Source organism: Diadema antillarum, unplaced genomic scaffold (genome assembly GCF_040938485.1).
Source record: "Diadema antillarum isolate AM-2024a unplaced genomic scaffold, OU_Dant_1.0 scf00000023, whole genome shotgun sequence".
In the NCBI taxonomy this organism is placed as follows: domain Eukaryota; kingdom Metazoa; phylum Echinodermata; class Echinoidea; order Diadematoida; family Diadematidae; genus Diadema; species Diadema antillarum.
This window is the reverse complement of record NW_027270912.1, coordinates 1,997,833-2,020,915: the sequence shown is the minus strand read 5'-3', so window position 1 is coordinate 2,020,915 and position 23,083 is coordinate 1,997,833. Positions and strand designations below refer to the sequence as shown.

Below are 23,083 nucleotides of genomic sequence, written 5' to 3'. Positions count from 1 at the left end.
ACCCTATGTCTACATAACATTGCAATCCTACTTAACTGGTGTAATATGATATTGAGCATACTTTTTTATTTACTTTATTTATCAAAATCTGTTTCTAGTTGGATGGTTTACGAATTTACACAATCATTCTTTCCCTTCAAGACCTTGTGACGAGCTTTCGTTGCTTGATTCGTTTCTATCGAAAACATTTCAGTGCTTCGAATTCAATTTTTCGTGCAGTAGTAGTTCAGTGTGTGGGTCAGTCCTCGGATAAGCATTTATTTATTCGTTAGCAACAACCACCTTCATTAGAAAGGTATGCGGAAACCTTAATATACCTTTAAACGGGTGTATTGTCGATTCATCTCCTTTCTGATTTGTCGGCTAGTCGAATTTCCCAGTTCTATTCTTACGTATTTCTAAACTTATAACACACGCGAACGTTCACAGTCGTGCAGAAAATAAATTCGCAGAATTTCTTTACACAGGTATAGACATGTCGTCAAGTTAAATAAATTATTTTCTTCATGCTCTTGGAAAAACACATAATATGCTCACTTCATCCACCAAATTCAACGAATTCTTTTACATTGATTGATTCAAGTTTAGAGCGACAGTGAAACATCCGTAAATACAGATCTCTGACTCGCGGTTAGACTAAGCTGACAAATACGCAGGTTCCGCCACTTCTTTCCGCGATATCATAGAAGTTGATGGAGCTATTATCTCTTTGCGGATCCACCACGTTTCCGAGACCAGGGTCAAATACAATCAGAGAGGAACTCGTTTGTCACGCTTCTAATCCGGCATTCTCGTCCACGAGAAATCCTGCATTCATTCGTTATACCAGCTCAGCTAACTTTCAAAGTATTCGCAACTCGTCGATACAGTTAGACGTGATCTGCCAGAAACCATTTTCGATCCATACAATTTATTATGATCGTTGCCATCAGATATCTTTATCACGTTTGTCGGGACATTATCAGCGAAGATTAAGGGTAAGTTCTCAAAAGGTTTCTCGTAACTTATACACCACTTATATGATTACCCAAGTATACGAAACATTTTGTTGTCCCTTGTGTCAAAGAATGGCACATGTCACTCCACTGTGTTTGATGCACTGAGTCATAACCATTTTTATGTCCGACTTTTACGTGTTGAACTTCAATAGCGCCTTGCGACACTGTTCCTTTGAGGGTTAAAGTACTTCAGAAAGTTTTTTCCCCTTTTTTTCAAGAGCATGTTTTCTTCTTGGCTTTGTTATTTTACGTAGGGAATGTAGACATGTATGTCTACATTTTTGGCCATTTAATCTATAAACACTGACTTTTACTATAGCATCAGCGTCACAGGAGCAACGGCAATCTATGTTCTTCATTATTCCTACTCATATACCCTTCATTGTCCTCCTCCTCTTTCTCTTCCTCCTGCTGCTCCTCCACGTCCTCCACGTCCTCCTCCTCCTCCTCCTCCCCTCCCCAATCTTCCTGCTCTTCCTCCTGTTCCTCTACCTTAAAACAACAACCACAAAAATGTACTTAGTAGGTGCTCTCATCGCTTCCAAACTTTCGATCACCATTGTTTACTCCCTTTTCCCCGTCAGATTAAAATTGGAGCAGCGTTTTGAAACAGTGGAAAAGCTTAAAGATTAGAGAGAGAATCTGATAGGGCCTATGATATTGTATAGTTCTCCAAAGTACGATTATCCGACAAGACTGTTTTTTGGCACATAACTTGTTACAATGATTGTGCCTCTGGCGGGGGGGAAAAAAGATCTAAAGTACTAATAGTATATAGTGTTGATACTGTAAATATAACAGATGGTACTATCAAACAAAAGCATTTTTTTTGTTTCAATGATACAGAAAACTGTTCACGAGGTAGGTCAGTATTCCTTGGATAACCGTGAATCATAATCGTAATCAAAAAGATCTTTCCACACTTCCATTGTTATATTCAAAACAAAGGTGTTAATAATAATTGTTTATCCGAACGACAGAACAGTTACGTCATTATGATTGCATTAGATAGAACTTCGTAGCGATAAACAATGACGATTTGTCATCATCTTCGAAGCATCTGCTTTTTTTTTTCTTTCCTGTTTATCTTCATGTTACTTTACGCAAAAGTTTGTCATGATGTCACAAACAGAAATAAAGAGAAACCGAGGAAACCCCGACAGAAATGACTAATCTCAAACTGACTATGACCATTAGAATAGAACTGAGGTGGGAGGTTCGTTCTCACAGTGATGGCGTCATGACAACACTGATTCATTTCAACCACTGGAATACCGGAAACGTCGGAGAAAACAGCGTAAATAATTACACCAGTACAAAGAGTGCATATAAAGAGATCGTAGGAACTATCGGACCCAAGCGTTTCTCTGTATCTCTTTACGCTAATATCATCGCAGTCACTTTTCATTTATATCCATGGTCGAGATACTGTTATTGTGCGTATATACTCTTAATAGTCGCGTGCTCACATTCTAATATTCATTTCGATTAGATATCGGATGCTATTATCTAAGTGTAAGTTGGATGCTATTTCCACCAACAGCACCATCATCAGCTATAAGATGATAGCAGCAATTATAACTATAATTATCACAAACTGCAGCAGGCTACAGCTCTTTGGTGGCCTTCACTGTTCCCACGTGCTATGAGAAATCGTTTCTTCTTGTGTAATTTCTGGCAGTTGTACAATTTTACAAAATGATCTACAATTTATGACAATTCGTCAGTGCTATGAATACTACAGTTACTATTATTCCTTGCACGCCTGTAACTACTTTACGATATCTAAGTCTACCTTGCAACACATTTTTATCTAACTTGCGCCTGTTTTACGTCTTGTTCCTTTTTTGTCAATTTAGTTCAAATGTAAACACTTGAAACGCTTATGAGGCATAAATAGCACATGATTCATGATTATACATTATCAATAATTACACAGAAGATAACTCACAAATATTTTGTACTTAGATGTGGAGAATATCAATAACAGTGACATCAAGGACCCAACCAGCACCGAATCATAGTACGTATGCGACCATTACATTTTGGACTCCTGTTCATCTGTTTCGTTCACAGCTGTGATATCTACTGAAGATAAGAGTGACTGTCACCAAAGCCTACGTGATCTAAAGACTGTGCGGAAAAAAAACAAACATGGCAGTCACCTCGGCAGAAACCTTGATGTGGTCGAGTGCCGCCATCACGTCGCGGTCGACGTCCACATCGTCGTCCGATTCAGAGACGAGTCCCTTCGCCTATCAACAGCAGGGCTCCCTCTCCGGTGAGGACTTGCTGAAGCAAGGCGGCAATCTCCGCGACGAGATTCGGTGCAGCATCTTGCAGAAGCGAATCCAGAAAGGACTGGGCGGGATCCGACTGGACTGGAAACAGGGTGGCCCTGAAGCGGTGAGTAGGGAATATGATATACCATGTACGTATACAACTATGCATTGAGTCACACACGTTCGCATACACTAGACAGTCAAACCTGTCTACAGCGGCCAATCACAGGGAGATGAACAGAGTAGCCGTTATAGACAGGTGGCCGCTAGACAGGTTATCTGATATATTGTGTATATTCCACACATGTACACGTACTATCGTGGTGTACGTCTATACCTACTTACATGTACATACTTCTATGGGCCTGCTCTTTGATGGAGAGTGATCGAGTTGTTGAACAGTACAGCAGCGTGCGTACACAGCAAGCAAGCTTTTCACGAGTTCATTATTACGGTGGGCGAATGCAGCGGTGGCGATCACTATCATGGTGGTGATGAATGACCAGCATGGCTGGAAGGCAGGAAAACATGCATAGAATTATCGGCTCGGCTCCGGCTCCGTATGGGTCTGTAACCGACCGCTGTAGACAGGTTCAAATCTACAGCGGGAAACAAAATAATTGGTGCCAGGTGGCCGCTATGCACAGGGTCTTTAACGTGATGGTTTTTTATTGGGGGAGATATTTCAGTGGCTGCTATAGACAGGTGGTCGCTAAGGTAGGTTTGACTGCATTTATGTACTGTCCCTGAGGGGAATGCGACAATTACCTGAAACAAGTAGCATCGTATTGCCCGTCTCGAAAACGAGGACGAGCGGTAACTATCAAGGCAAGGTGAGCAATGGATGACTTAACATGTTCATCTCCACCAAGCTCAATATAATGACTGAAACTATGTTACAGTATCACAGTGCAGGAGGTGACCATAGGACTCAACCAGATTTTTCAGCTATTAACATAATCTTATGAATGAATGTTTAATTTGATGTCGCAGATGTAGGAAATTCCTAGTCTGAAATTTATCAATCAAACCTATCAAATCAAGCTTCTCTGTAGAATCCTCATAGATTATTTCGCATGTATCAATTCTCTTTTATTGCATTCGACAATTTGAATTTACACATTCAATTTCTTGATATGTTTATGAGTAAATTACCGGTACTCGTATAAAAAACACGTGGAATATATAACAATAAACAACAACGAAAAAAGAGATATTTCTATACCTCCGCCACCATGAACGCTGAAAGATCTAATACGTATAGAACGGGATGGAAGAACAACCGTAATTATAATTATTTATGTCGCCGTTGCCTATTCCTCTAGGAATGTATTCAAATAAATTATACAAAACTTACAAACTCAAAAAGACATGTATTATAATAATTCGTAGACCTATACCTATATACATTATATACACAAATATATTACATCGAACATACGTGTTATATACATCTACACACTACATATTATACACAACATGCATTACATTTTACGACATCGTATAAAAAATCAACTTGACTCTTCCACGCTCCGATCTAAGGCCTTGCTTATCAGTTTTACAGCATAGGCCCTTATAGGGGAAAAGGTGATTGACCTCAATGTGACCACACAATGAAAACGTGACTCTCAACCGTGTGTGACGACCAACCTTAAACCGAGAATTTGCTAAATTCATAAATATTGATAACTCTCACGTTTCCGCACGTAAAGTACATGTCCTTCACGCTCCATAAAACTCCAATCCTGATAGACGAATCCGACTTCAGAGCACTGTAACTTGTGGCGGCCATAACTAGGGGCTTCCAAAGAAGAACAAATGCACTTTCAATGGGTTATGCAATAAGTCATGTGCGTTGCTATGTCAGTGCATAAATCATATTTTGTTAGGCATTCTCGAAGCCCCCAGTTAGAAAATATCCATAAAAGCACAGTACCCAAACCGAATCTGTATATATCACGACATTTCCAGCACTAGCTAAGGCCGCAAACTTTAATACCACGTTTATCCGTGCACGGTGTTGTCACAATTCAAAACTATTCAAACCTATATATACATGCTGGGGTCTTTCTCCATATTGCAAATCGCATCAAAAATAATTATTCAACGGACCTTTCTCTTTACAGTATGTTATCACATTTTGTTGACGACAATTCAATTGATGACTCAGATTTTAACTTTTTTATGAGTTGATGAGAAACCTCTTATGAAATATGAAAGAGCATAAGTTTATTTGATGAAAGTTGGTCTTAAAATGGTTGAGATATCAAAAAACAAACAAAACAAAACAAAACCAATGGGATCCTAACAAAAAGTGTTAACCTGAAGTCCCTTCTCAACCAAAACTAAACTCCTCAAAATAAGTTCTGCAATTAAAGATTGATAGATCATATTTCTCTTATACCAACATTATCTTCATTAGATATGACATCATAGGAAAGCCTGATTAATCATCTTTAAAATGACGTCTCACTTGCTATGATTGGGTGTTCTTGGAATGTGAAAAACAGCTGAGTATGGGGACAGATCAAAAGTGAAAAGTCGCAACAATTCTGCTATTGACAATGTACAGTTTTGATGAAAAAAGGCCACTGGAATAAGCAATGCTGAAATGACAGCACTTTCAAAAAACTCCCATTTCCTAGACATTAGATGACTGTTTGGTCAACCTTTATGTTTAATTTTAATCTGCAGATATTACTGCAGTTTTTGATTCATGGATGAAGCCTGGAATCTAATGATAATCTCACAATACATTCTTTTCAAGCACATTCCTTCCCTGAAACGACAAAGCAAATGGGAATTGCCTGTTTGACATAATATGTTTGCTCTATTTTGCAACATTTCACATTTGGCCTTTCCTCATACTCAGTCATACTATGCATTCCAGGAATACCCAATTAAAGCAAGTGAGGTGTCATTTTAAAGATAAGTAATCAGGCTTTCTTATGATGTCACATTTGAATGATTGATATAGTTTTGAGAGAAATATGATACGTCAAATTGGATTTGCAGAACTTTTTTTGAGGAGTTTATATACCATCCCCTTAAGGCCTTGATATAGCATCAATTCCAAGTTATTTGCAATGAAAGGTCAGAATTCTGCACGAATCAAAAATGAAATAACATGAAATAAAAACACTGCATGCTCAGTATACCATAGAAGTTACACTTGATAGTTATAATGTCGGCAAAATATGGGACACACCTCAATGAACCCACAAGGGAACTCTGATCAGGGAGGTGTAAAGGTGGTCTTTCCACCTTCCTGCTCTAATTACTAGCACTGATGGAAAGGTATTTTCTATGGAGATCATGGTTTATTTGTTTTGTTTTGTTTGTTTGTTTGTTTGATTGCTTGTTTATTTGTTTGTTTTGTTTGTTATTTGTTTGTTTGTGTTTGTTTTATATATCATCTTTGAATTAACATAAAGATTGTCTTTTTTTGTGATTTTTCTTCATATTTTAGCTGACCAGGGAGGAGGAGACGAAGCGGCGGCAAAGACGGGAACGCAACCGGGTGGCTGCCTCCCGCTGCAGGGAGAGGAGGCGGGAACGAACACTCGTTCTTGTCAAGGTTGGTTCATCTTTGATACCTCTGCCAGCAAACTGATCAAGTTATATGGCTTTCAGTTCCTGTGGATTTTGAACTCGCTAAACTTAAATATCTGAGTCATTACAGTCAGCTACACGTAAGCATATTATGGTAAGAGTGGACTTTACGACATTATGAACAGCCCAATGAGTATATGGATATGCAAATTATGAAGGTACATTATGAGATATTAACCAAACAAAATTAACTTTGGAGCCCCTAAAAGACACAAAAATGGCAGTAATCATTCACAAAGTGGGTCCAAACTTCAAACTTTGGTACTGAGCATGACGAACTAACGGAACGATGAAAAACATTGAAAATTATGCTGAATAGACTGAATAGACTTTGTCAATCGCGAAGTGCACCGAATAAAAAATAAACATTGCATCAGTGAGTGGCAGGTAAGTATACCCAGGAGAGGAGGGGAAATGTCTGGAACATTAGACAAGTAGATAATATAGAAGGAAAGACAAATGGATAGATAGATAGATAGATGGATGGATAGATAGATAGATAGATGGATGGATAGATAGATAGATAGATAGATAAGTAGATAGACAGATAGATAAGTATATAGACAGATAGATGCAATGTAAATCAGAAGGAAGAAAGAAACACCTGTGGAAGAAAGATTAAAGATTCCTTACATTATAAAATCCGAAACGTCCTTCTCGCCAATGTGATGGTCGTTCCGTCAATGATCCTTTTCAACGCACTCTCCCTCTCTCCATCGTGACAGGAAACGGAAGAGATCGAGAACAGCAATCAGGAACTCATCGACGAGATCGACAGACTCGAGGCTCAGAAGGCCCAGCTGTTGGCCGTCCTCGCCGACCACAACCACAGCGGACAGTGCCATAGACACGTGCTCGAAGGCGAGCTGCACATCGACCCTTGACGTCGCGTTGGTCATGGACGATGACGAATGGATAATCATCATCAACGAGCTCGAGCTCTCTCTCGCTCGCTACGAGGTGTCTTTGCCGGACAATGTCTTCGAGTATAGACGATCGCGTCAACGTTGTAGTCTGAGATAACGGTTTACGTGAATTCATAATATCTTTGTTATTTCATGAGACCACAGATGGATACCGCGCCGGGGAAAAAAAGGAGCAAATCGACTGTTGTCATGCTCTATTCTTTCCATTGAAACAATCGTTGCAAGTCTTTCAGATAGATCTGAATACGCCAATACTGTCTATTCAATGTTATTTTTGTAGCCATACTGTACAGTACCAATAGATAAAAAACGGTTTATATCATCGTTATATTTCTTTTGTCAAAAATGTGCCCTATATACGGAACAATGTTCCCTTTGTGTTAGCAGATGATGATCAATACTTCCGCCGACCGTGGGTTGCAAATGGATAGACACTGCTATGATTCGATTAGATGAACTGAATTATTTATCCCTACGTTATCATGCTTGAAAGAATATCTTTAATTTCTTAACAATAATTCGGATTTGATTTGAACGTAAAATTTAGTCGATGGAACTACTCGTGTCATATCAAATCTTTATTACATAGAAATGAAGGCCTGTACAGCAGCTGACACTTAGATGGCTTCTCCATGCTTGCTTTCGCAACAGAAAAAAAGAGAAAAATGCGGTGGTAACTTTTCTCGATTAATGTCAATCCTCCGATCCAGTGTGAAAATGAAAACAAGAACAACATCCACAACCTATAGGAAACAGTCAAAATGAGATTAAGTGCGAATTAGTATAAGTGTTGCCAGCCCCCATCCAGTGCTTGAAAAGATTTGCAAGTAATGGACAACACGGTATACATCTTTTCTGGAGGACGGGAATAGTTCAACGAAGAGGTCAACACACTTAATATCTGCGGTACATCTCGCTTCGGAAGAGACCTTGAGCGGAAATAGGATTTTCCCGATATTATACAAGGATTGTTTGCTATCATCTTGATTTTCAGAGTTTACTCATATTATATCGGCGTTGTTTGTATGTGTGTGTGTGTGTGTGTGTGTGTGTGTAAGTGTGTGTGTATGTGTGTGTGTGTTTTGTGTATTGTAATGATACGTGTGCCCCTCCCCTTTAAAAAAAAAGAAAGTAATTGTCACGTGTTTATATCCAGGACGTCATTACACTAATATTTATAGCATCAATCATAATCCCGTGGAATTTAATGCTTCTTTCCTCTGATTGTTGTTGCTGCTGAATATTCTGTCACGGTTTCTCTGTCTAACCTCATAGACAATATTATCCAGATCATCATGATGGAACTTTGCGCACAATATACTGTATATGCCACAGATATTAGATTTTGTGCTACACACTTGGGATCGCCCTTCACAGCAAAACTGCCACTGGTAAAGATTTGAGACTTATGAATCCCCGGATGAATATCAAGGGTTTAAGACATTTGAGGTGTATAAAAAAACAAACAAACAAACAAACAAAAAACTACTGGTATAAAACACTCTTTTGATTCAATTGTATACTGTACCTTTACACATGGAATGTCTGGAATTTCTATATCAATTTCAAAATCTCAGGCCTCTCACACCTATAGCAAATATTTTCTTTCTCCTTTCACTCTTTCCTCTCGGTTAATCATAACCATGTATAGTCTTATAATTATGTCTCGCTCCCCACCCCCCCCCCCCCCCTCCCATCTTTCTCTCTCTCCTATATATCTGTCGTTGTACACTGTACTATTGTGGGCTACAGCCATTCTGTAGTTGGAACAAGGAACAGGGAAACTAATCCAAATGCCAAACGAGAAAGTATCATCACAAAGTGTTTTCTACCACTAGTCCCTTGACGTTCGTGCCGGATATCAGCTGACGTGCGTGATGTGCAATTGTTTTTCAGCTCGCCACAGTTTGACCCGGAAATGTACTTCCTTCCAGGCAGATTATGAAGGGCTGTGTGAACATGTAACACAGTCATGTGATCTTATTATATTATTCTGCGTCTTCGTCTCCTTATGCAGTGTTGTTGCATTAAATTTGTCCATTGTGTTGGTTGCTGAAGTTTGATTTAACGTTGTGTGCAAGAAATGAAGTGAATCATGTCAGTAAAAGAGAGGGCGGTTTATATATATATATATACATTTATATATAAACACGTACATGCATCTATACATATTCATACTTATATATATATATATATATATATATATATATAATACAAAATTAGAGAGGAACAGAGATTGAGTGATATAAATAGGTGCATATATATATATATATATAATTATATATATATATATATATATATATATATATATATATAGGCCTAAATAATAGACACAAAGATAAATAGCTACATAGGTATAGAGATGGGTACACAGACTATATTGAAGCATGAATGGATTGGTAAAAATTAAACGTGCGAGGGAAGGATGAGCCATGGAAAGAATGGTATAACCAAGTGGCACCATGTCCATGGCGAACCAGTATTTGTAAGATTCTGAATACAGGCGACTCCTGTTATAACGAAGTCCTCATCGGGACCGGCAGTTTCCTTGAGGTATATCGAAATTTCGAAAAATCCGAACATTAATGACAAATGAAGTGTCATATAAAGATAAGTAGATGACAATTTTGGGCCCTGAATCTTTTCGTTGTATCCTAAATTTCGTTATGACCGTGTTCGTTATAACGGGAGTGGACTGTACCAGTATGTGCAAGTGCATATTGAATAACCAATGAACAAAGATTACCATAAACACAGAAAAAAAACCGATGCGTATGTGCAAACACTGTGATTTCCGTTGTTCACATATTTCCTGACTAGACGACGTAATTCCAGTGGTTCATATTGATAATCATGTGGTATCAGCGAATGAACAGATAAAACAAACGAAACAAATATTGCCGGCATCCTGGCTACCCCGTGCCGAAGCTCTGGAAAAGTGCCAGTTTTCACAGTAAAGCCGCACAAATCCGTCCATGACTGCCATAATTATGACAGTGTCGCCGAAATACTTGCGTGGCAATTATTCATTGCTTATCATTAATATTTGATTGTAAATGATTTAGCCTTGTGTATAGGACAAACAAAGCGGATCTCGAGGATCTTAAATGGCATGAATTCAGTGCTGACATGCCCTGTTATAATTATCTGACATAATCATTGGTACAGTATTAGGGGTCAGTTCAAACAGCTTTTTCTCTAAATACAATGTAGTGGGCAATTCTTTTGTGTCTGTACATAGTTGTTTTTCTGTGTGCATGCGAGTATATTATGCACACCAGCGTATTTGCAATATAATGTGTTATAATTAGACATGTTAGAAAATAGAAAACCTTATAATATACGCAATCATGCATGGGTTCCCTTTCAATACATACAAACACATCCTATAAGTTCCCCACATCCCGACATTGAGGAGGATGGACAGAAATGGTCAGTGTTGAGTGCCCACTAATTTCCAAGTAAATGGCTGTTGAGTTTTTGCTTCTGAAAATTAAACGGGAAGTTATAGCATCAAAGCTATCGTGTATAGATTTCAATGAATGCGGTAGTATGGAACACATCGGTGTAGAGGTGGTGGGATATCGGACACACGCATTATAGCATACTTCTTATAGTATAATAGTGTGGTATACTTAAAATTCTTATAGTTTTCATTGATTGTGTGTGTGTGTGTGTGTATGCACAACAACACAGATAATAGCGCTTAATTGTGATTATGAATACGCAAATAAGTATTGTTTGGGTGAAGATAAAGACCTTCTTGAATCGGTTACAGTTCTTTATTCCGATCAGGGTTTGTTATTCCAAAGGTTCGTTGATCCGAAGGTTCGTTAATTCGAAAACAAAACGAAACCAAAAAAAAAAAAAAACAGGAAAAAAAATCGTTATTCTGAAGGTTCGTTAATCCGAGAACGAAATAAGTTCGTAAATTTCGAAGGTTCGTAATTACGCACCTTATTTTTATTTTCGAATTAACGAGCCGTCAGAATAGCGAACCTTATGAATTTCATTTTTGAAGAACGCTACAGTAATTTAATGTTCACGAACCGTCATGTTTCATTTTCGGGTTAACGAACATATAGGTATAGAGAATTTGTGTGTTTCGGAATAAATAACCTTAGGAATAACGTCATAGTAATGTTCAGATCAACGAACCATATTTCATTTTCGGATTAACGAACATCTAGGTATAGAGAATTTGTGTGTTTCGGAATAAGGAATCTTCGAAATAACAAACATCACCGCTCGAATCATGGGTTCTCTCTTTCAGTACATACTGAGTATACGATAGGCCTACACATAGTCTGTATGTCTTAACGAATACACACTAGATCAAAACTTAAACTATCATGAATCATTGAATGATTTATGTTTGTGTATAGGCCTACAACCCGGTGTATCTGTGATGTACATTGTTATGGGACTCTTGAAACGCCCTCATGAGTTATACGAGTTCTCTTTCTCTCGCTATCACACACACACACACACACTATCACACACACACACACACACACACACACACACACACACACACACACTATCACACCCTTCCCTTCCTCTTTTACTTGCTTTGAACAAACATTCACAAATCATGAAAGTTCAGACCTACTATGTTGTATGAGACAATTGATAATAAATATCATGTTTATTTATGGCATCTTGAAATACTAAATTGGAGAATTATTTACACGTTTTGGATATACCTGAAGTGAAGTTCACCAAATAATGTCCCCTACGATAATCTAGTACCTCATTCACGGCGATATAGCGATGAAAATCAACATAAATACCCTAATACTGTATACGTATAATCAGTCGCACTATATAGCACTAAATGAATACACATGGCATTTGCAAATCAGTGACATCAGTCTATTTGTGCAGCACAGTCTTACGGTACAATAAAAGTGTATTACCGCCGATGGCTTCCTAACAGCTGGACCATAATGGTGGTACATGTATTGATCAAAAGACAAAATATCATTTAAAAAGAATAAGAGAACCTACTACATAAACATGAACAATATCAAATGCGCCTTGGCAGTGTGTTAACAAAATCATGCCAAAGGCATTCCATAATTCGTTATCATGATAATGACAACTTATAGTGATATTAACAATGGTTACAGGTATAGGAAAAATCATTTGTACAGGCTGTATGATATCAAGAATGATGATGAAGAAGATGATGATTGTAATAGTACTAATAATGACAATAATGATAATTATAATGATAATGATAATAATGATAATAGTAATAAATATACTAATGATAATATTACATGTACTAAAAATAAAGATAATAATGATGATAAGATAACGATGATAATATAATGATAATAATAATAACAATAACAATAATAATCATGATGATGATAACGACGATAGAAACGATTAAATGACAACCGTGTCTGATTTATCCTGGGCAATCTTATCAAAGATAACTCTGCTCTTCTTGCAGGCCCCTGGAATTATCAATCGCCCTGACATTGCATTGCGATAAGAACACCTTGGCCATGTATACGCACGTGGTACATCCATCCAAGAATGTCGTTAACATAGTCTACTTAATTTTCATTTACATCGACGTACCCCTTCAAATGAGGCGTTGGCAAGTTTGAAAAAACGGGGATAAATTAAGTTACATCACTCATAAGTTTCACATATACAAAATGTATTCTGTACATTTACCAAGTAAATGAGTAACGCTCCCTCGTCAGCACAGAATGTGCTTCATATTTCGAACTGGTCAATAAGAAATTAAACTTCACAATTAGCATTTCGAAACAATTAGAGAACAATCACTTCAGTGCAAATCGAAAGAATGAAACAGAGGTCTTATTATGTCAAAGTTGTCTCACGCATGACTTCTTTGCCCCACATAATTCATGTAGTTAATCATCGTGTTGGACTACATTACTATGATAAATAAGCTTATACAATCAGTCATGATACATCGAAATCATGCCCTCTAGTAGTTTTGTATCATCTGCATACAAATCAGAAAATTGAGAACGAAGTGATTTTACACTCATCCTCCGCAAATAAGCGTAAGCTCTCAATACCCAAACAAATTAGGCCCTTGTAACATATCTGTAAAATCTTGTGCCGTACAGATCACACACAGATTCATCATTCAATAATCTATATTATTATCCATACAGAGGATTTTTAGAGCCCAAATACAAGTGTTATTTTGTCGACGCACCTCATAACCTCCGACCCACTTAGAAAGTTTGTTGAACTCGACCAACATTTTTTGCCGAGGCGACCAATATTTAAAATATTGGACGGCAAGAGGGGGTTCCCCAAAGTTTTTTTTTTTTTTTTAATAAACTGCACCGTGATTGGTTGAGATTATACGAGATGACCCGAAATATGAAGTAAATACGTCTGTGATTGGTCAATCACGAATTAACTAAAATATCGTTTTTTCTAAAATTCTGTGTTTATATTGTGTTGGTAGACTTGTTTCAAGAACAGAAGATTCGTTTTGGCCTAGTTCGACGTTGATCTAAGTTTCCTTAGAATGTACATCAAAATACATAGATCACTGTTTTATCTGGGAATGAAGTGGATTAACTTGCACTGAAGAGTGCACCATGCCCCATGTCAAGATCAAATACAGTAGGAGACCATACAGCACTCAGAGACAGAAAGGGTGAGTGAAGATATTCTTTGCTAAAATCCTCTGTAGGATAATAATGATAGTATTATGTGTCCTATTTTCGGTCAATACAAGGAAATATTGGACTCGCTTAGCAAAATATTGGACTCGTCTTCGACTCGTCCAATATTTGTGCATAGCTCGTCCAATATTTCATTGTATTAACCTCAAGGCCATCCAATATCATCAATTATTGGCTATGCACGGTGATTACAGCACAAAATGTAAGTCTGTCCATTTCGTTTGTACTGACAGAGAAATTCAGATCTAGATGTAAAAAATAATTCATAACTCATAACGACCATTAAGAATTTCTTACTTGTGAGACGTTTCTGCTCTAACATCAATTATTTACAAAAAAACAAATACAACAATTTGCGTATACCAAAAACCCGTACTATTTTTTAATCTTTTGAGATGAATTGATATATGGGGCATCGTTCATGTTTGTGACAAGTTTATGGTAACACCAAAGTCTTAAATATTAATATATCAACCCATATCAGGAAAAAAAAAAAGAGAAAAATATCTACTAAATATTGGCACAACGGGTAGCTGTGATAACGTAGGATCACGAAAGTTAGTTTGAGACTGTCTTGTCACATTGACGGAAAATACGTCACATATACAAAAACAAACAAACAAACAAACAGACTGGACACACATTAAAAAAAGAAACGTGCGTCACTGTATGACGCAGACTGAGCTTTTGTTTTGTTCGAGAGTGGTCGGTAGGGCGGTCTTCTTGTTTTGATGCAGCCTGTCAATTACCTGTATATAGATAACGAATAGAAAGAAAGCGAAAGACAGGAGAAAAGAAAAAAGAATTAACTTTCGTATCGTGTACTTTGCCATAATTATCTCAACTTTAGTTGTTCATTCACATCACAACTGACATAGCAACATTTTTTCATATATACAGGGCAACATCTTATAGCCACAGTATCACTTTAGCTCGAGAAGCACTGTGAGTGCCGATATCTAGAATTGGGAAAATATAGACGTGGTGTATTGGGAAATATTATCTCGTTTGCACGTTTAACCTGCGTACTTTTTTTCACGTTTACTTTTCTTCCTTCACCAGAATTTTTTTCCGACAAAAACAATGGAAAATTGCTACAGCAGCCTTTTATCTATTTCCTTCGCAGACAGTTACTGTTCAAAGTTTAACATAGCCTCTTTCGAAGACCCTCTTTGCTGTTAGCGCTGACTGTCGCGAGCTCAATTCTAGTCTCTTGCGGGGTCTCTCGCTTCTCGTACGAAATCAATGCTACAGCGAGAAGGCCTTTGACAAAGACTAGGTTTAGAGAAGGGTTAATGTCTTTTAAAACGGTATAACTATCCATTCCTTTCTCCATCTTGACTAGAAGGTGTTTCAGGAGCAAAGAGATCTTAATGCATAAAAAAACCCCGAAAATGCTAGTCGTACATATTCTATAATGATTATCATGTCACAACAAACAAAGGAATTGTTACCACAATGTAATGAACACGATAGATATGATAGAATAAAGGATAGCCTGGTCTGTGCTATTGACAGCACACTGTTGTTATTACGTCATAAAAAATTTTTCTTACCACATAGCGATACACACGTGTTTCAAACTTTTCTACGGATTGCGCTAATATTTTTTTTTCTCCAGATACTATTCATATTATCATGACACACTTCAAATATAAACTCTTACTATAAGACACTCTAAAGCAATATCCTTCCAACTGAGAAATAACTCCGTGCTTCAAACTTTTAGTCAAAGTGCTCTGACGAGAGATCTTGTTCTCCATATATCATCACCATCATATTCATGAATATATCAATCAAAATCAAACTTCGCTTACTACCAGGCACTCAAAAATTATGCAATATCACTTTGCGTCACAATATCACTTTGCAACATCACTTTTCTACACAAATAGTAAATTAATATCCACTGAAGACTCATCAATCGAGACCGAACTCCTTACCACAAGGCACTCTAAGAAATCGAGATCGTTCGAGCCGTCAGCGTCGATCTCCTTGACGATGTCGTGGACCTGCTGCTTGGTGAAGAGCATGTTGCCGCCCTCGAGGATCTTGTCCAACTCTTCGGCATCGATTGTCTGATAAAAAAAAGAAAAGAAATAGAAGCAGGAATTGGTTAAATTGTGGAAAATGTTTTAGTCTGCCAAGCATGAGAGCGGAAACTCTTACATGCGATGAAGTCATCAAGGTTGGAGGCATCCCGACAAATTGACAATAATTTTGGTCCCTTCTTTCATAGTGTGGGGAAAGCATCAAGAGCACGGAATGTATCAGGCTATTCTTTCTATTTGGTATAAAACAATAAATTTGTGTGAGCATTTATATGGTGTAGTGGGAACAATTACTAGATTGTAGACAAAAATATCATTTTCCAAAACGAAGAGAACAAATTTTTTTCGCAAATACACGAATTATATTATTATGTGACGTTCGGCATCTAAAAACCTACATGACATTATGCATGTCATCTTCTTTGGGCTAAAGGCAGATCTATAATCAACATTCGAACAAATGTGCATGGGCAGTGATGATCTTTTTTTTCATATTTCATTGGATGCATCTTCGTATTCAGAGCACTGATCGTCTTTTCACAGTTTCATTCCACAAGACACCAAGAAAACTTATACAGGTATAATAAGTTACATGGTGGGAACTTGACTTACGCCATCTCCGTTGACATCGGCGTCCACGAATTTCTTTTCTGCGGCTAACAGGACGGAAAGTCGAAGTTGAGGGAATTTTTCGGCAATTTCCTGGTAAGAACGAAAATAATACAGTCACGTTTAGCTTTACCTTGCTTTTGCCTTTTTTGGCAGATACAATTCAAATGAATATGATAACTTTCAGTGAGCTTTCCAATATATTGTGTGTGAAAGGATACAACAACTAGTGCAACGTTGGTTGAGTATTTGGTATTTTTCAGACAAAATGGGAAACGACACAAACATGATACCGTTGTAATTCAGACCTCACATGCAAAAAATTATTTCGTCAATAGTCATAATAGAATATCTTTGGGTTTTGCGCTTTCACCGAGCAAATTTCAAAACAATGACCAACTAATTTTACCATTGCTTTATTACTTAAAATTGTGTGCGTATAGATGTGTATTGTGTACGTAATGTAAAATAGCATCACCAAAATATCTTTGACGGAATATCTTTGAAGTTAATTGTCATTCTGTCAATCATTTTTTTCGTTGAAATCTATATCTAGTGAAGACAAAAATTCTTTAAAATAACCACCTTATTCCGTGATTGCAGATATGTATGTGGAATAGTGCACACTCAACAAATCAACAGAGCACTCTATATGCTTATACCATGCCTTCGTCACGCACAAAATATGATTAACATTTATCGTGAGGAATATGGCATCATTCTTATTCCACCACTGAAAAGTAACCGCAGGGACAAGAGAGGGACCTCATGGGTATGGGAAAAGGACAAGGAACCACTTCGGAGTAAACTCACGTGCACATGGGTACAAATGACAGTTTTTTTTCTCATCTGCTTATGCACTTCCCTCGTTTTCAAAGTGATAAAATGCATAGGTTTGCCCAAAGTAACAATAACGGAATTCATCAGCTATGTTCAAACAAAGGACGAACTTGCGTAGGCCAGGTGATCAGAATGGTCCATCAATATAACACTTGGGGAAAGCATCCATTTCATTATTTTGCATTGAATGTGGTATCGATCTTTTTTTCCATTGATATTGACAGATATACTATACATTTGCTGTCAGGTGAATGTGCTGGAAAGCACCATTATCTTATAATGAGGATTACTTGAATTATCTTTCTCAGTGAATTTAAAAATGAACATCCTGTCCTGTTTGTACATCAAAAATGACTCTGTTCTCCTTATGCGCAAAGTAGAACCCCAAACTGGCTTATTATAGTGGGATTCGAACTCGTTTGAAAGTCAAACTCTAATCTACTACCACAGTGGCCTCAATTTCCCGCCTTCCCACAGGTGTAAAAGTCATTTTTACCGCGTAATACTTGTATGTATCCTTTTCCTTGGCCTCCTTCTGTATCTCCTGCTCAGCCTCCTTCTTCAGGTTCTTCGTGGATGTCGCTGCCTTTGTGTTCTTTCTCGGTTTCAGCCGCGCGTTGGCGTGCTTCACGGCGGTTTTGGGACGCATCTTCTTCAGCTGTGGGGAAAAATGAAACAGTCAGGTGACTACGATAACCTCATCATAATAATTGGTCCTGGAGTTGGAAAAGATGTTATAATAAATTACATGGGTTGTTAATAGAAGAAACGCTGACTTTCGGCTTCATTTATATTTCTGTAACTAATTTAAGTAGGTTAATGTTTGAGGCTTGTTTCTGTTTGTTTTCTGTCTTAGGAGAGAGAGAGAGCGAGCGAAAGACAACGTAATGTAAATTTGCATGTCTTTCGATTAACCACTTTGCCTATTACTCGTTAGTTTAATGTCATATTTCTTTCATAGATAGCTGCAGTCTATTTGATGGACGATTCGATTGATATCAAACCCATTTCACACGTATTTCCTTCGTTTCTTATTTAAACAAAATGCATGAGTGTGTCATATCATCATTTCTAGTGCCTTTTGTTCTGAGAAAGAGCTTTTACGAATACATTCATAAAACATTCAATTCAACCTCCTTGCCTACAGCCTTTTAGCACCGTTACTATAGTAATCTCAAGTTCACTATGCTCGTTATTGTTGATTCTATGAACCCGCCCGTTTGAATCAGACAGACGCTATAGTTTCCAAATTGTACTCTCTAAAAAAAATCGAGTGAAAATATTCACTCCTAAAAGAGTGAATATAAAAAAAGAGAGAATTTAGAGTGAAAATGGAGTGAATTTTGAGTGAAAATGAACACCGTTTTAGAGTGACCTCAGGGATCACTCCAAAATCTTCGAGTGATCCCTGAGGTCACTCCAAAATGAGTGAAAATGAACATTTTCACTCAAAATTCACTCCAATTTCACTCTAAATTCACTCTTTTTTGTATTCACTCTTTTAAGAGTGAATATTTTCACTCGATTTTTTTTAGAGAGTAATGACACAATTTGGGAACAGAAAGCTGATGGAATTTGATGGACGATTTGATATTGATATCAAACCCATTTCACACGTATTTCCTTCATTTCTTATTTAAACAAAATGCATGAGTGTGTCATATCATCATTTCTAGTGCCTTTTGTTCTGAGAAAGAGCTTTTACGAATACATTCATAAAACATTCAATTCAACCTCCTTGCCTACAGCCTTTTAGCACCGTTACTATAGTAATCTCAAGTTCACTATGCTCGTTATTGTTGATTCTATGAACCCGCCCGTTTGAATCAGACGGACGCTATAGTTTCCCAATTGTAATGACACAATTTGGGAAAAGCAAGTAAATAAGTGTTCTTTTAAGGCACGTTACGTCCATTGGAAAATAAGTTTTGTATCAAACTGGGCATGTAACTTACAGGCATTGAACTGAAAAGCCCTCGTTCTCACGAAAAAAACAACAACAACGCTGTGACAAACACTCGACAAAGCTTTCAATAATGGAACAGAACAAAACGTCAATCGATATTTCATTGACAAGTTGGATATACTATACAATCATAATCCAGTTCCGTAATGACGCTATCAGATTTTGTCACGTATATCATAATGGTTTCATTGAGTGCGAGTGGGATAATAGAGTGCCGTAAAATTTCATAGTTAGTATGAATGATATCTTGACGGTTAGGGTAATTGGTGATTCTCGTGACCTGGTTCTTGGTACATTCTACCTTTAATAAAAATACAATGTATCTCAATATGATATACAGTGTACTTGAGATTGGTATAGGGAGAATATACAACAGAGGGAGCTATTACCATACCGAGACTCATGAACAGCGTGTTGCAAAGCGATAGTCTGTCGATGTATATGGAATGTGATCTTATCTGTACAAGTACAGTGGACTTGAATTTTGTCTAGATTTAATTTCCAGCTCGCTCGTTTCTCTGATATCAAAGATTTTATAGGGACCTTTGACTTCAGCACAACGATGATATCACATCTATTGACTTTTTATTACATTGGGATAAACTTTCGTATCACAAAAGTTGAATGGTTGTACACTGTATTGTTCGTTCAAAGATCCAAAGATTGTAATGTTCAAAACTATATGTATAATTATATATTATATCATAATATCATATTATGTTATATATATTATATTATATTATATTATATTACATATTATATTATATTATATTATATTATATTATATTATATTATGATATACTATATTACATCATATCATATTACATTATATTACATTATATCATATTATATTATAACATATGTTCAGGTTTGCTGCACTCCATGTTATCTTTCATTTGCAATTGCAATAAAAGATAAATAAAATGAATAAATACTTTACCTTTGACATGTTTGCTGTGCTCCCCATTTCTTGAGGCATATCTTCGATGGCTTTCAGAGTACTTTCCTTCACCTTCTTCTCCAGTGCTTTGTTTTGGTCTTTCGCCTCCGCTAGCTGTTCCCAGAGAGAACATCAATATGGGTATTATGGATAAAGTCTTATAGGCGGAGGAAAAGAGAGAAAATTATTACTGAACTTTCGTATAATAATGCGTCATTGGCATCATTGACATATCCCTATGATTATTTTGGTACTTGTTTAGTTTGTATGTGACTATCATCAGCGAAGTTTTATATTATGGTTTTATTATCAAAAGACGTGTAAGCAGATGATCATTATAGAAGACTGGGCTGAATGACCATTTTCAGGATCAATATTTATATCACTCGTTCAACTTTTTAAGTAACTACGTGGGCCTCCTTTCTTTCTACAAAATCTAATTGATCAGCTTTGACCTCACCTCTTTCTGTAGCTGTTCGACAAGTTGCATCAGCTCGTAATTCCGTCCTCCTACCCGATTCAACTCCTTCGTCTGTTCGACCAGGGCGTCCTCGGCCTTCTTCTTCTCCTTGAGGAGGTGGAGAAACTCCTTGTTGTTGGTCTTCATCTCAGCCTGAGGGTCGACCTCCTCTCCCCCCTCGACCCCGTTTTCCGTGGGGTTATCCGCCATCTCTTTAATATAACCCCGGTCAACTTTATCCAACACTTAGGATGTTAGATAATGTGTGCCGACGTAATCGAAGTCTGATCCTTTCGACCTAAAATGACAAATGAACAAGTTTAAAAGCTTATTTCATTACAATCATTACTTTGCTTCATTGTGCAATGGGTAGACCGCTATTCTACTCAAATGAGTAAAAGGGTTTGCACAAATTTTGAAGACGAGAAGTTTGACATTTTCAAATTATTTCGTACACGAAAATGTGCTCTTACAGTTTTGTTTAATGAAACCACGTCGTTTTCAAGTGATAAACGATACACTTTTTACGGGAGGAAAAATGAATATCCTGCTGTCGATTTCTAACTCGGTGAAGTGAACGATTTAATTCAATCAAGAAATAAACTTTACCCTGTTGATAAGCGTGAGCTGCGATCCTACAAACTGCTTTGTGACTCGAAGCAATGACGTCTGTGTGTATAGGTAGAGCTAAATATGGGCACTTGAAGGTTCACAATCAATCAATACACAAGCATCGATTCATGACACATCCCCGCATTATAACAGGTGTGTCAAAGGCTTGAATATTGATCCCTTGTGCGGTGACTCGTAGTTCCTGGTTTCACGGAAAGAACTAGCAAGACGATGACGGTACTCACAAAATTATGATGTCAACGAAATATTAAAAAAACGACACGATGATTCCAAATAGACAAATAACAGCCAGATAAGTATTCACTTGCCTTGGTTCGTAGTCCACAAGCACCTATAAATGGAACTTGTTCTCGACGTGGTCCCAAAACGTGATCACTCTGCTGCGTAAAGAAATCCCCCGTTCCGGACCGTGTGATAGCGCCTCGTTGCTAGGCTATAAACCCGTACTAGCAATAGAGTACAAAGGGCTCTTGAAAGACTGTTTTGGTCGAGAGCCCCAGAACAACGACACTCGTCGGAGAATAGCGCAGTCTTTTGGCAGTGGCGACTATCTGTATGTAAATCTTCAGCGTCAATAAAAACATTTTTGCCACGGGACAAAACAAAATAACCTCCGTCAAGGCGTTCCAGACCCATTAGTCAACTTTGTCTTATTTTTCCTTTCTGTGGCGCCCTTTTGACGCAAACACATTGCATGTCTTACAAATCTGTACTTCTAACGAGCAAAGACATAATATGATAAGATATAAAGAAATATCATATGAGATTTGTCTTATTTATTTATCTGATTATAAAATGTTATGTAAAAGAGTGCTAAATAAATGCAGTGGTATGGTGGAAGTAGTGGCAATGATTAAAATGATGAAAAGGACAACAACGATTGATAGCGATTGATGATGATGATAATGATAATAATGCTGACAGTAATAATAATGATGATTATGGTGATGGATGATAATGATAATGAAAGTTATAATAATAGTGATAATATTGACAATGACGAAATTCCACTTATCTTTACAAAACAGGATGTTGTTGAGAGACGTTTTGCAAATGAACAGCGCGTTGAAAAAT

General features: G+C 37.3%; 2 protein-coding genes across 2 annotated transcripts; one reads left to right on the top strand and one right to left on the bottom strand.

The window, feature by feature from the left end:
* The first annotated feature begins 856 nt into the window (after positions 1-856).
* On the top strand, positions 857-7,776 carry LOC139731935 (uncharacterized). Its single transcript, XM_071642814.1, has 4 exons — positions 857-977; positions 3,075-3,404; positions 6,750-6,857; positions 7,618-7,776. The coding sequence occupies exons 2-4, from the start codon at positions 3,153-3,155 to the stop codon at positions 7,774-7,776; spliced, it is 519 nt and encodes a 172-aa protein (XP_071498915.1). The 5' UTR covers positions 857-977; positions 3,075-3,152.
* Positions 7,777-15,172: 7,396 nt separating this feature from the next.
* Positions 15,173-21,586, bottom strand: LOC139732235 (uncharacterized). The gene is made up of 6 exons (XM_071643114.1): positions 21,377-21,586; positions 20,917-21,030; positions 18,507-18,668; positions 17,174-17,263; positions 16,454-16,588; positions 15,173-15,259 (listed from the first exon to the last, which is right to left on the bottom strand). Exons 1-6 carry the CDS (start codon positions 21,584-21,586, stop codon positions 15,173-15,175), a joined length of 798 nt encoding a protein of 265 aa, XP_071499215.1.
* Between the last annotated feature and the right edge of the window lie 1,497 nt (positions 21,587-23,083).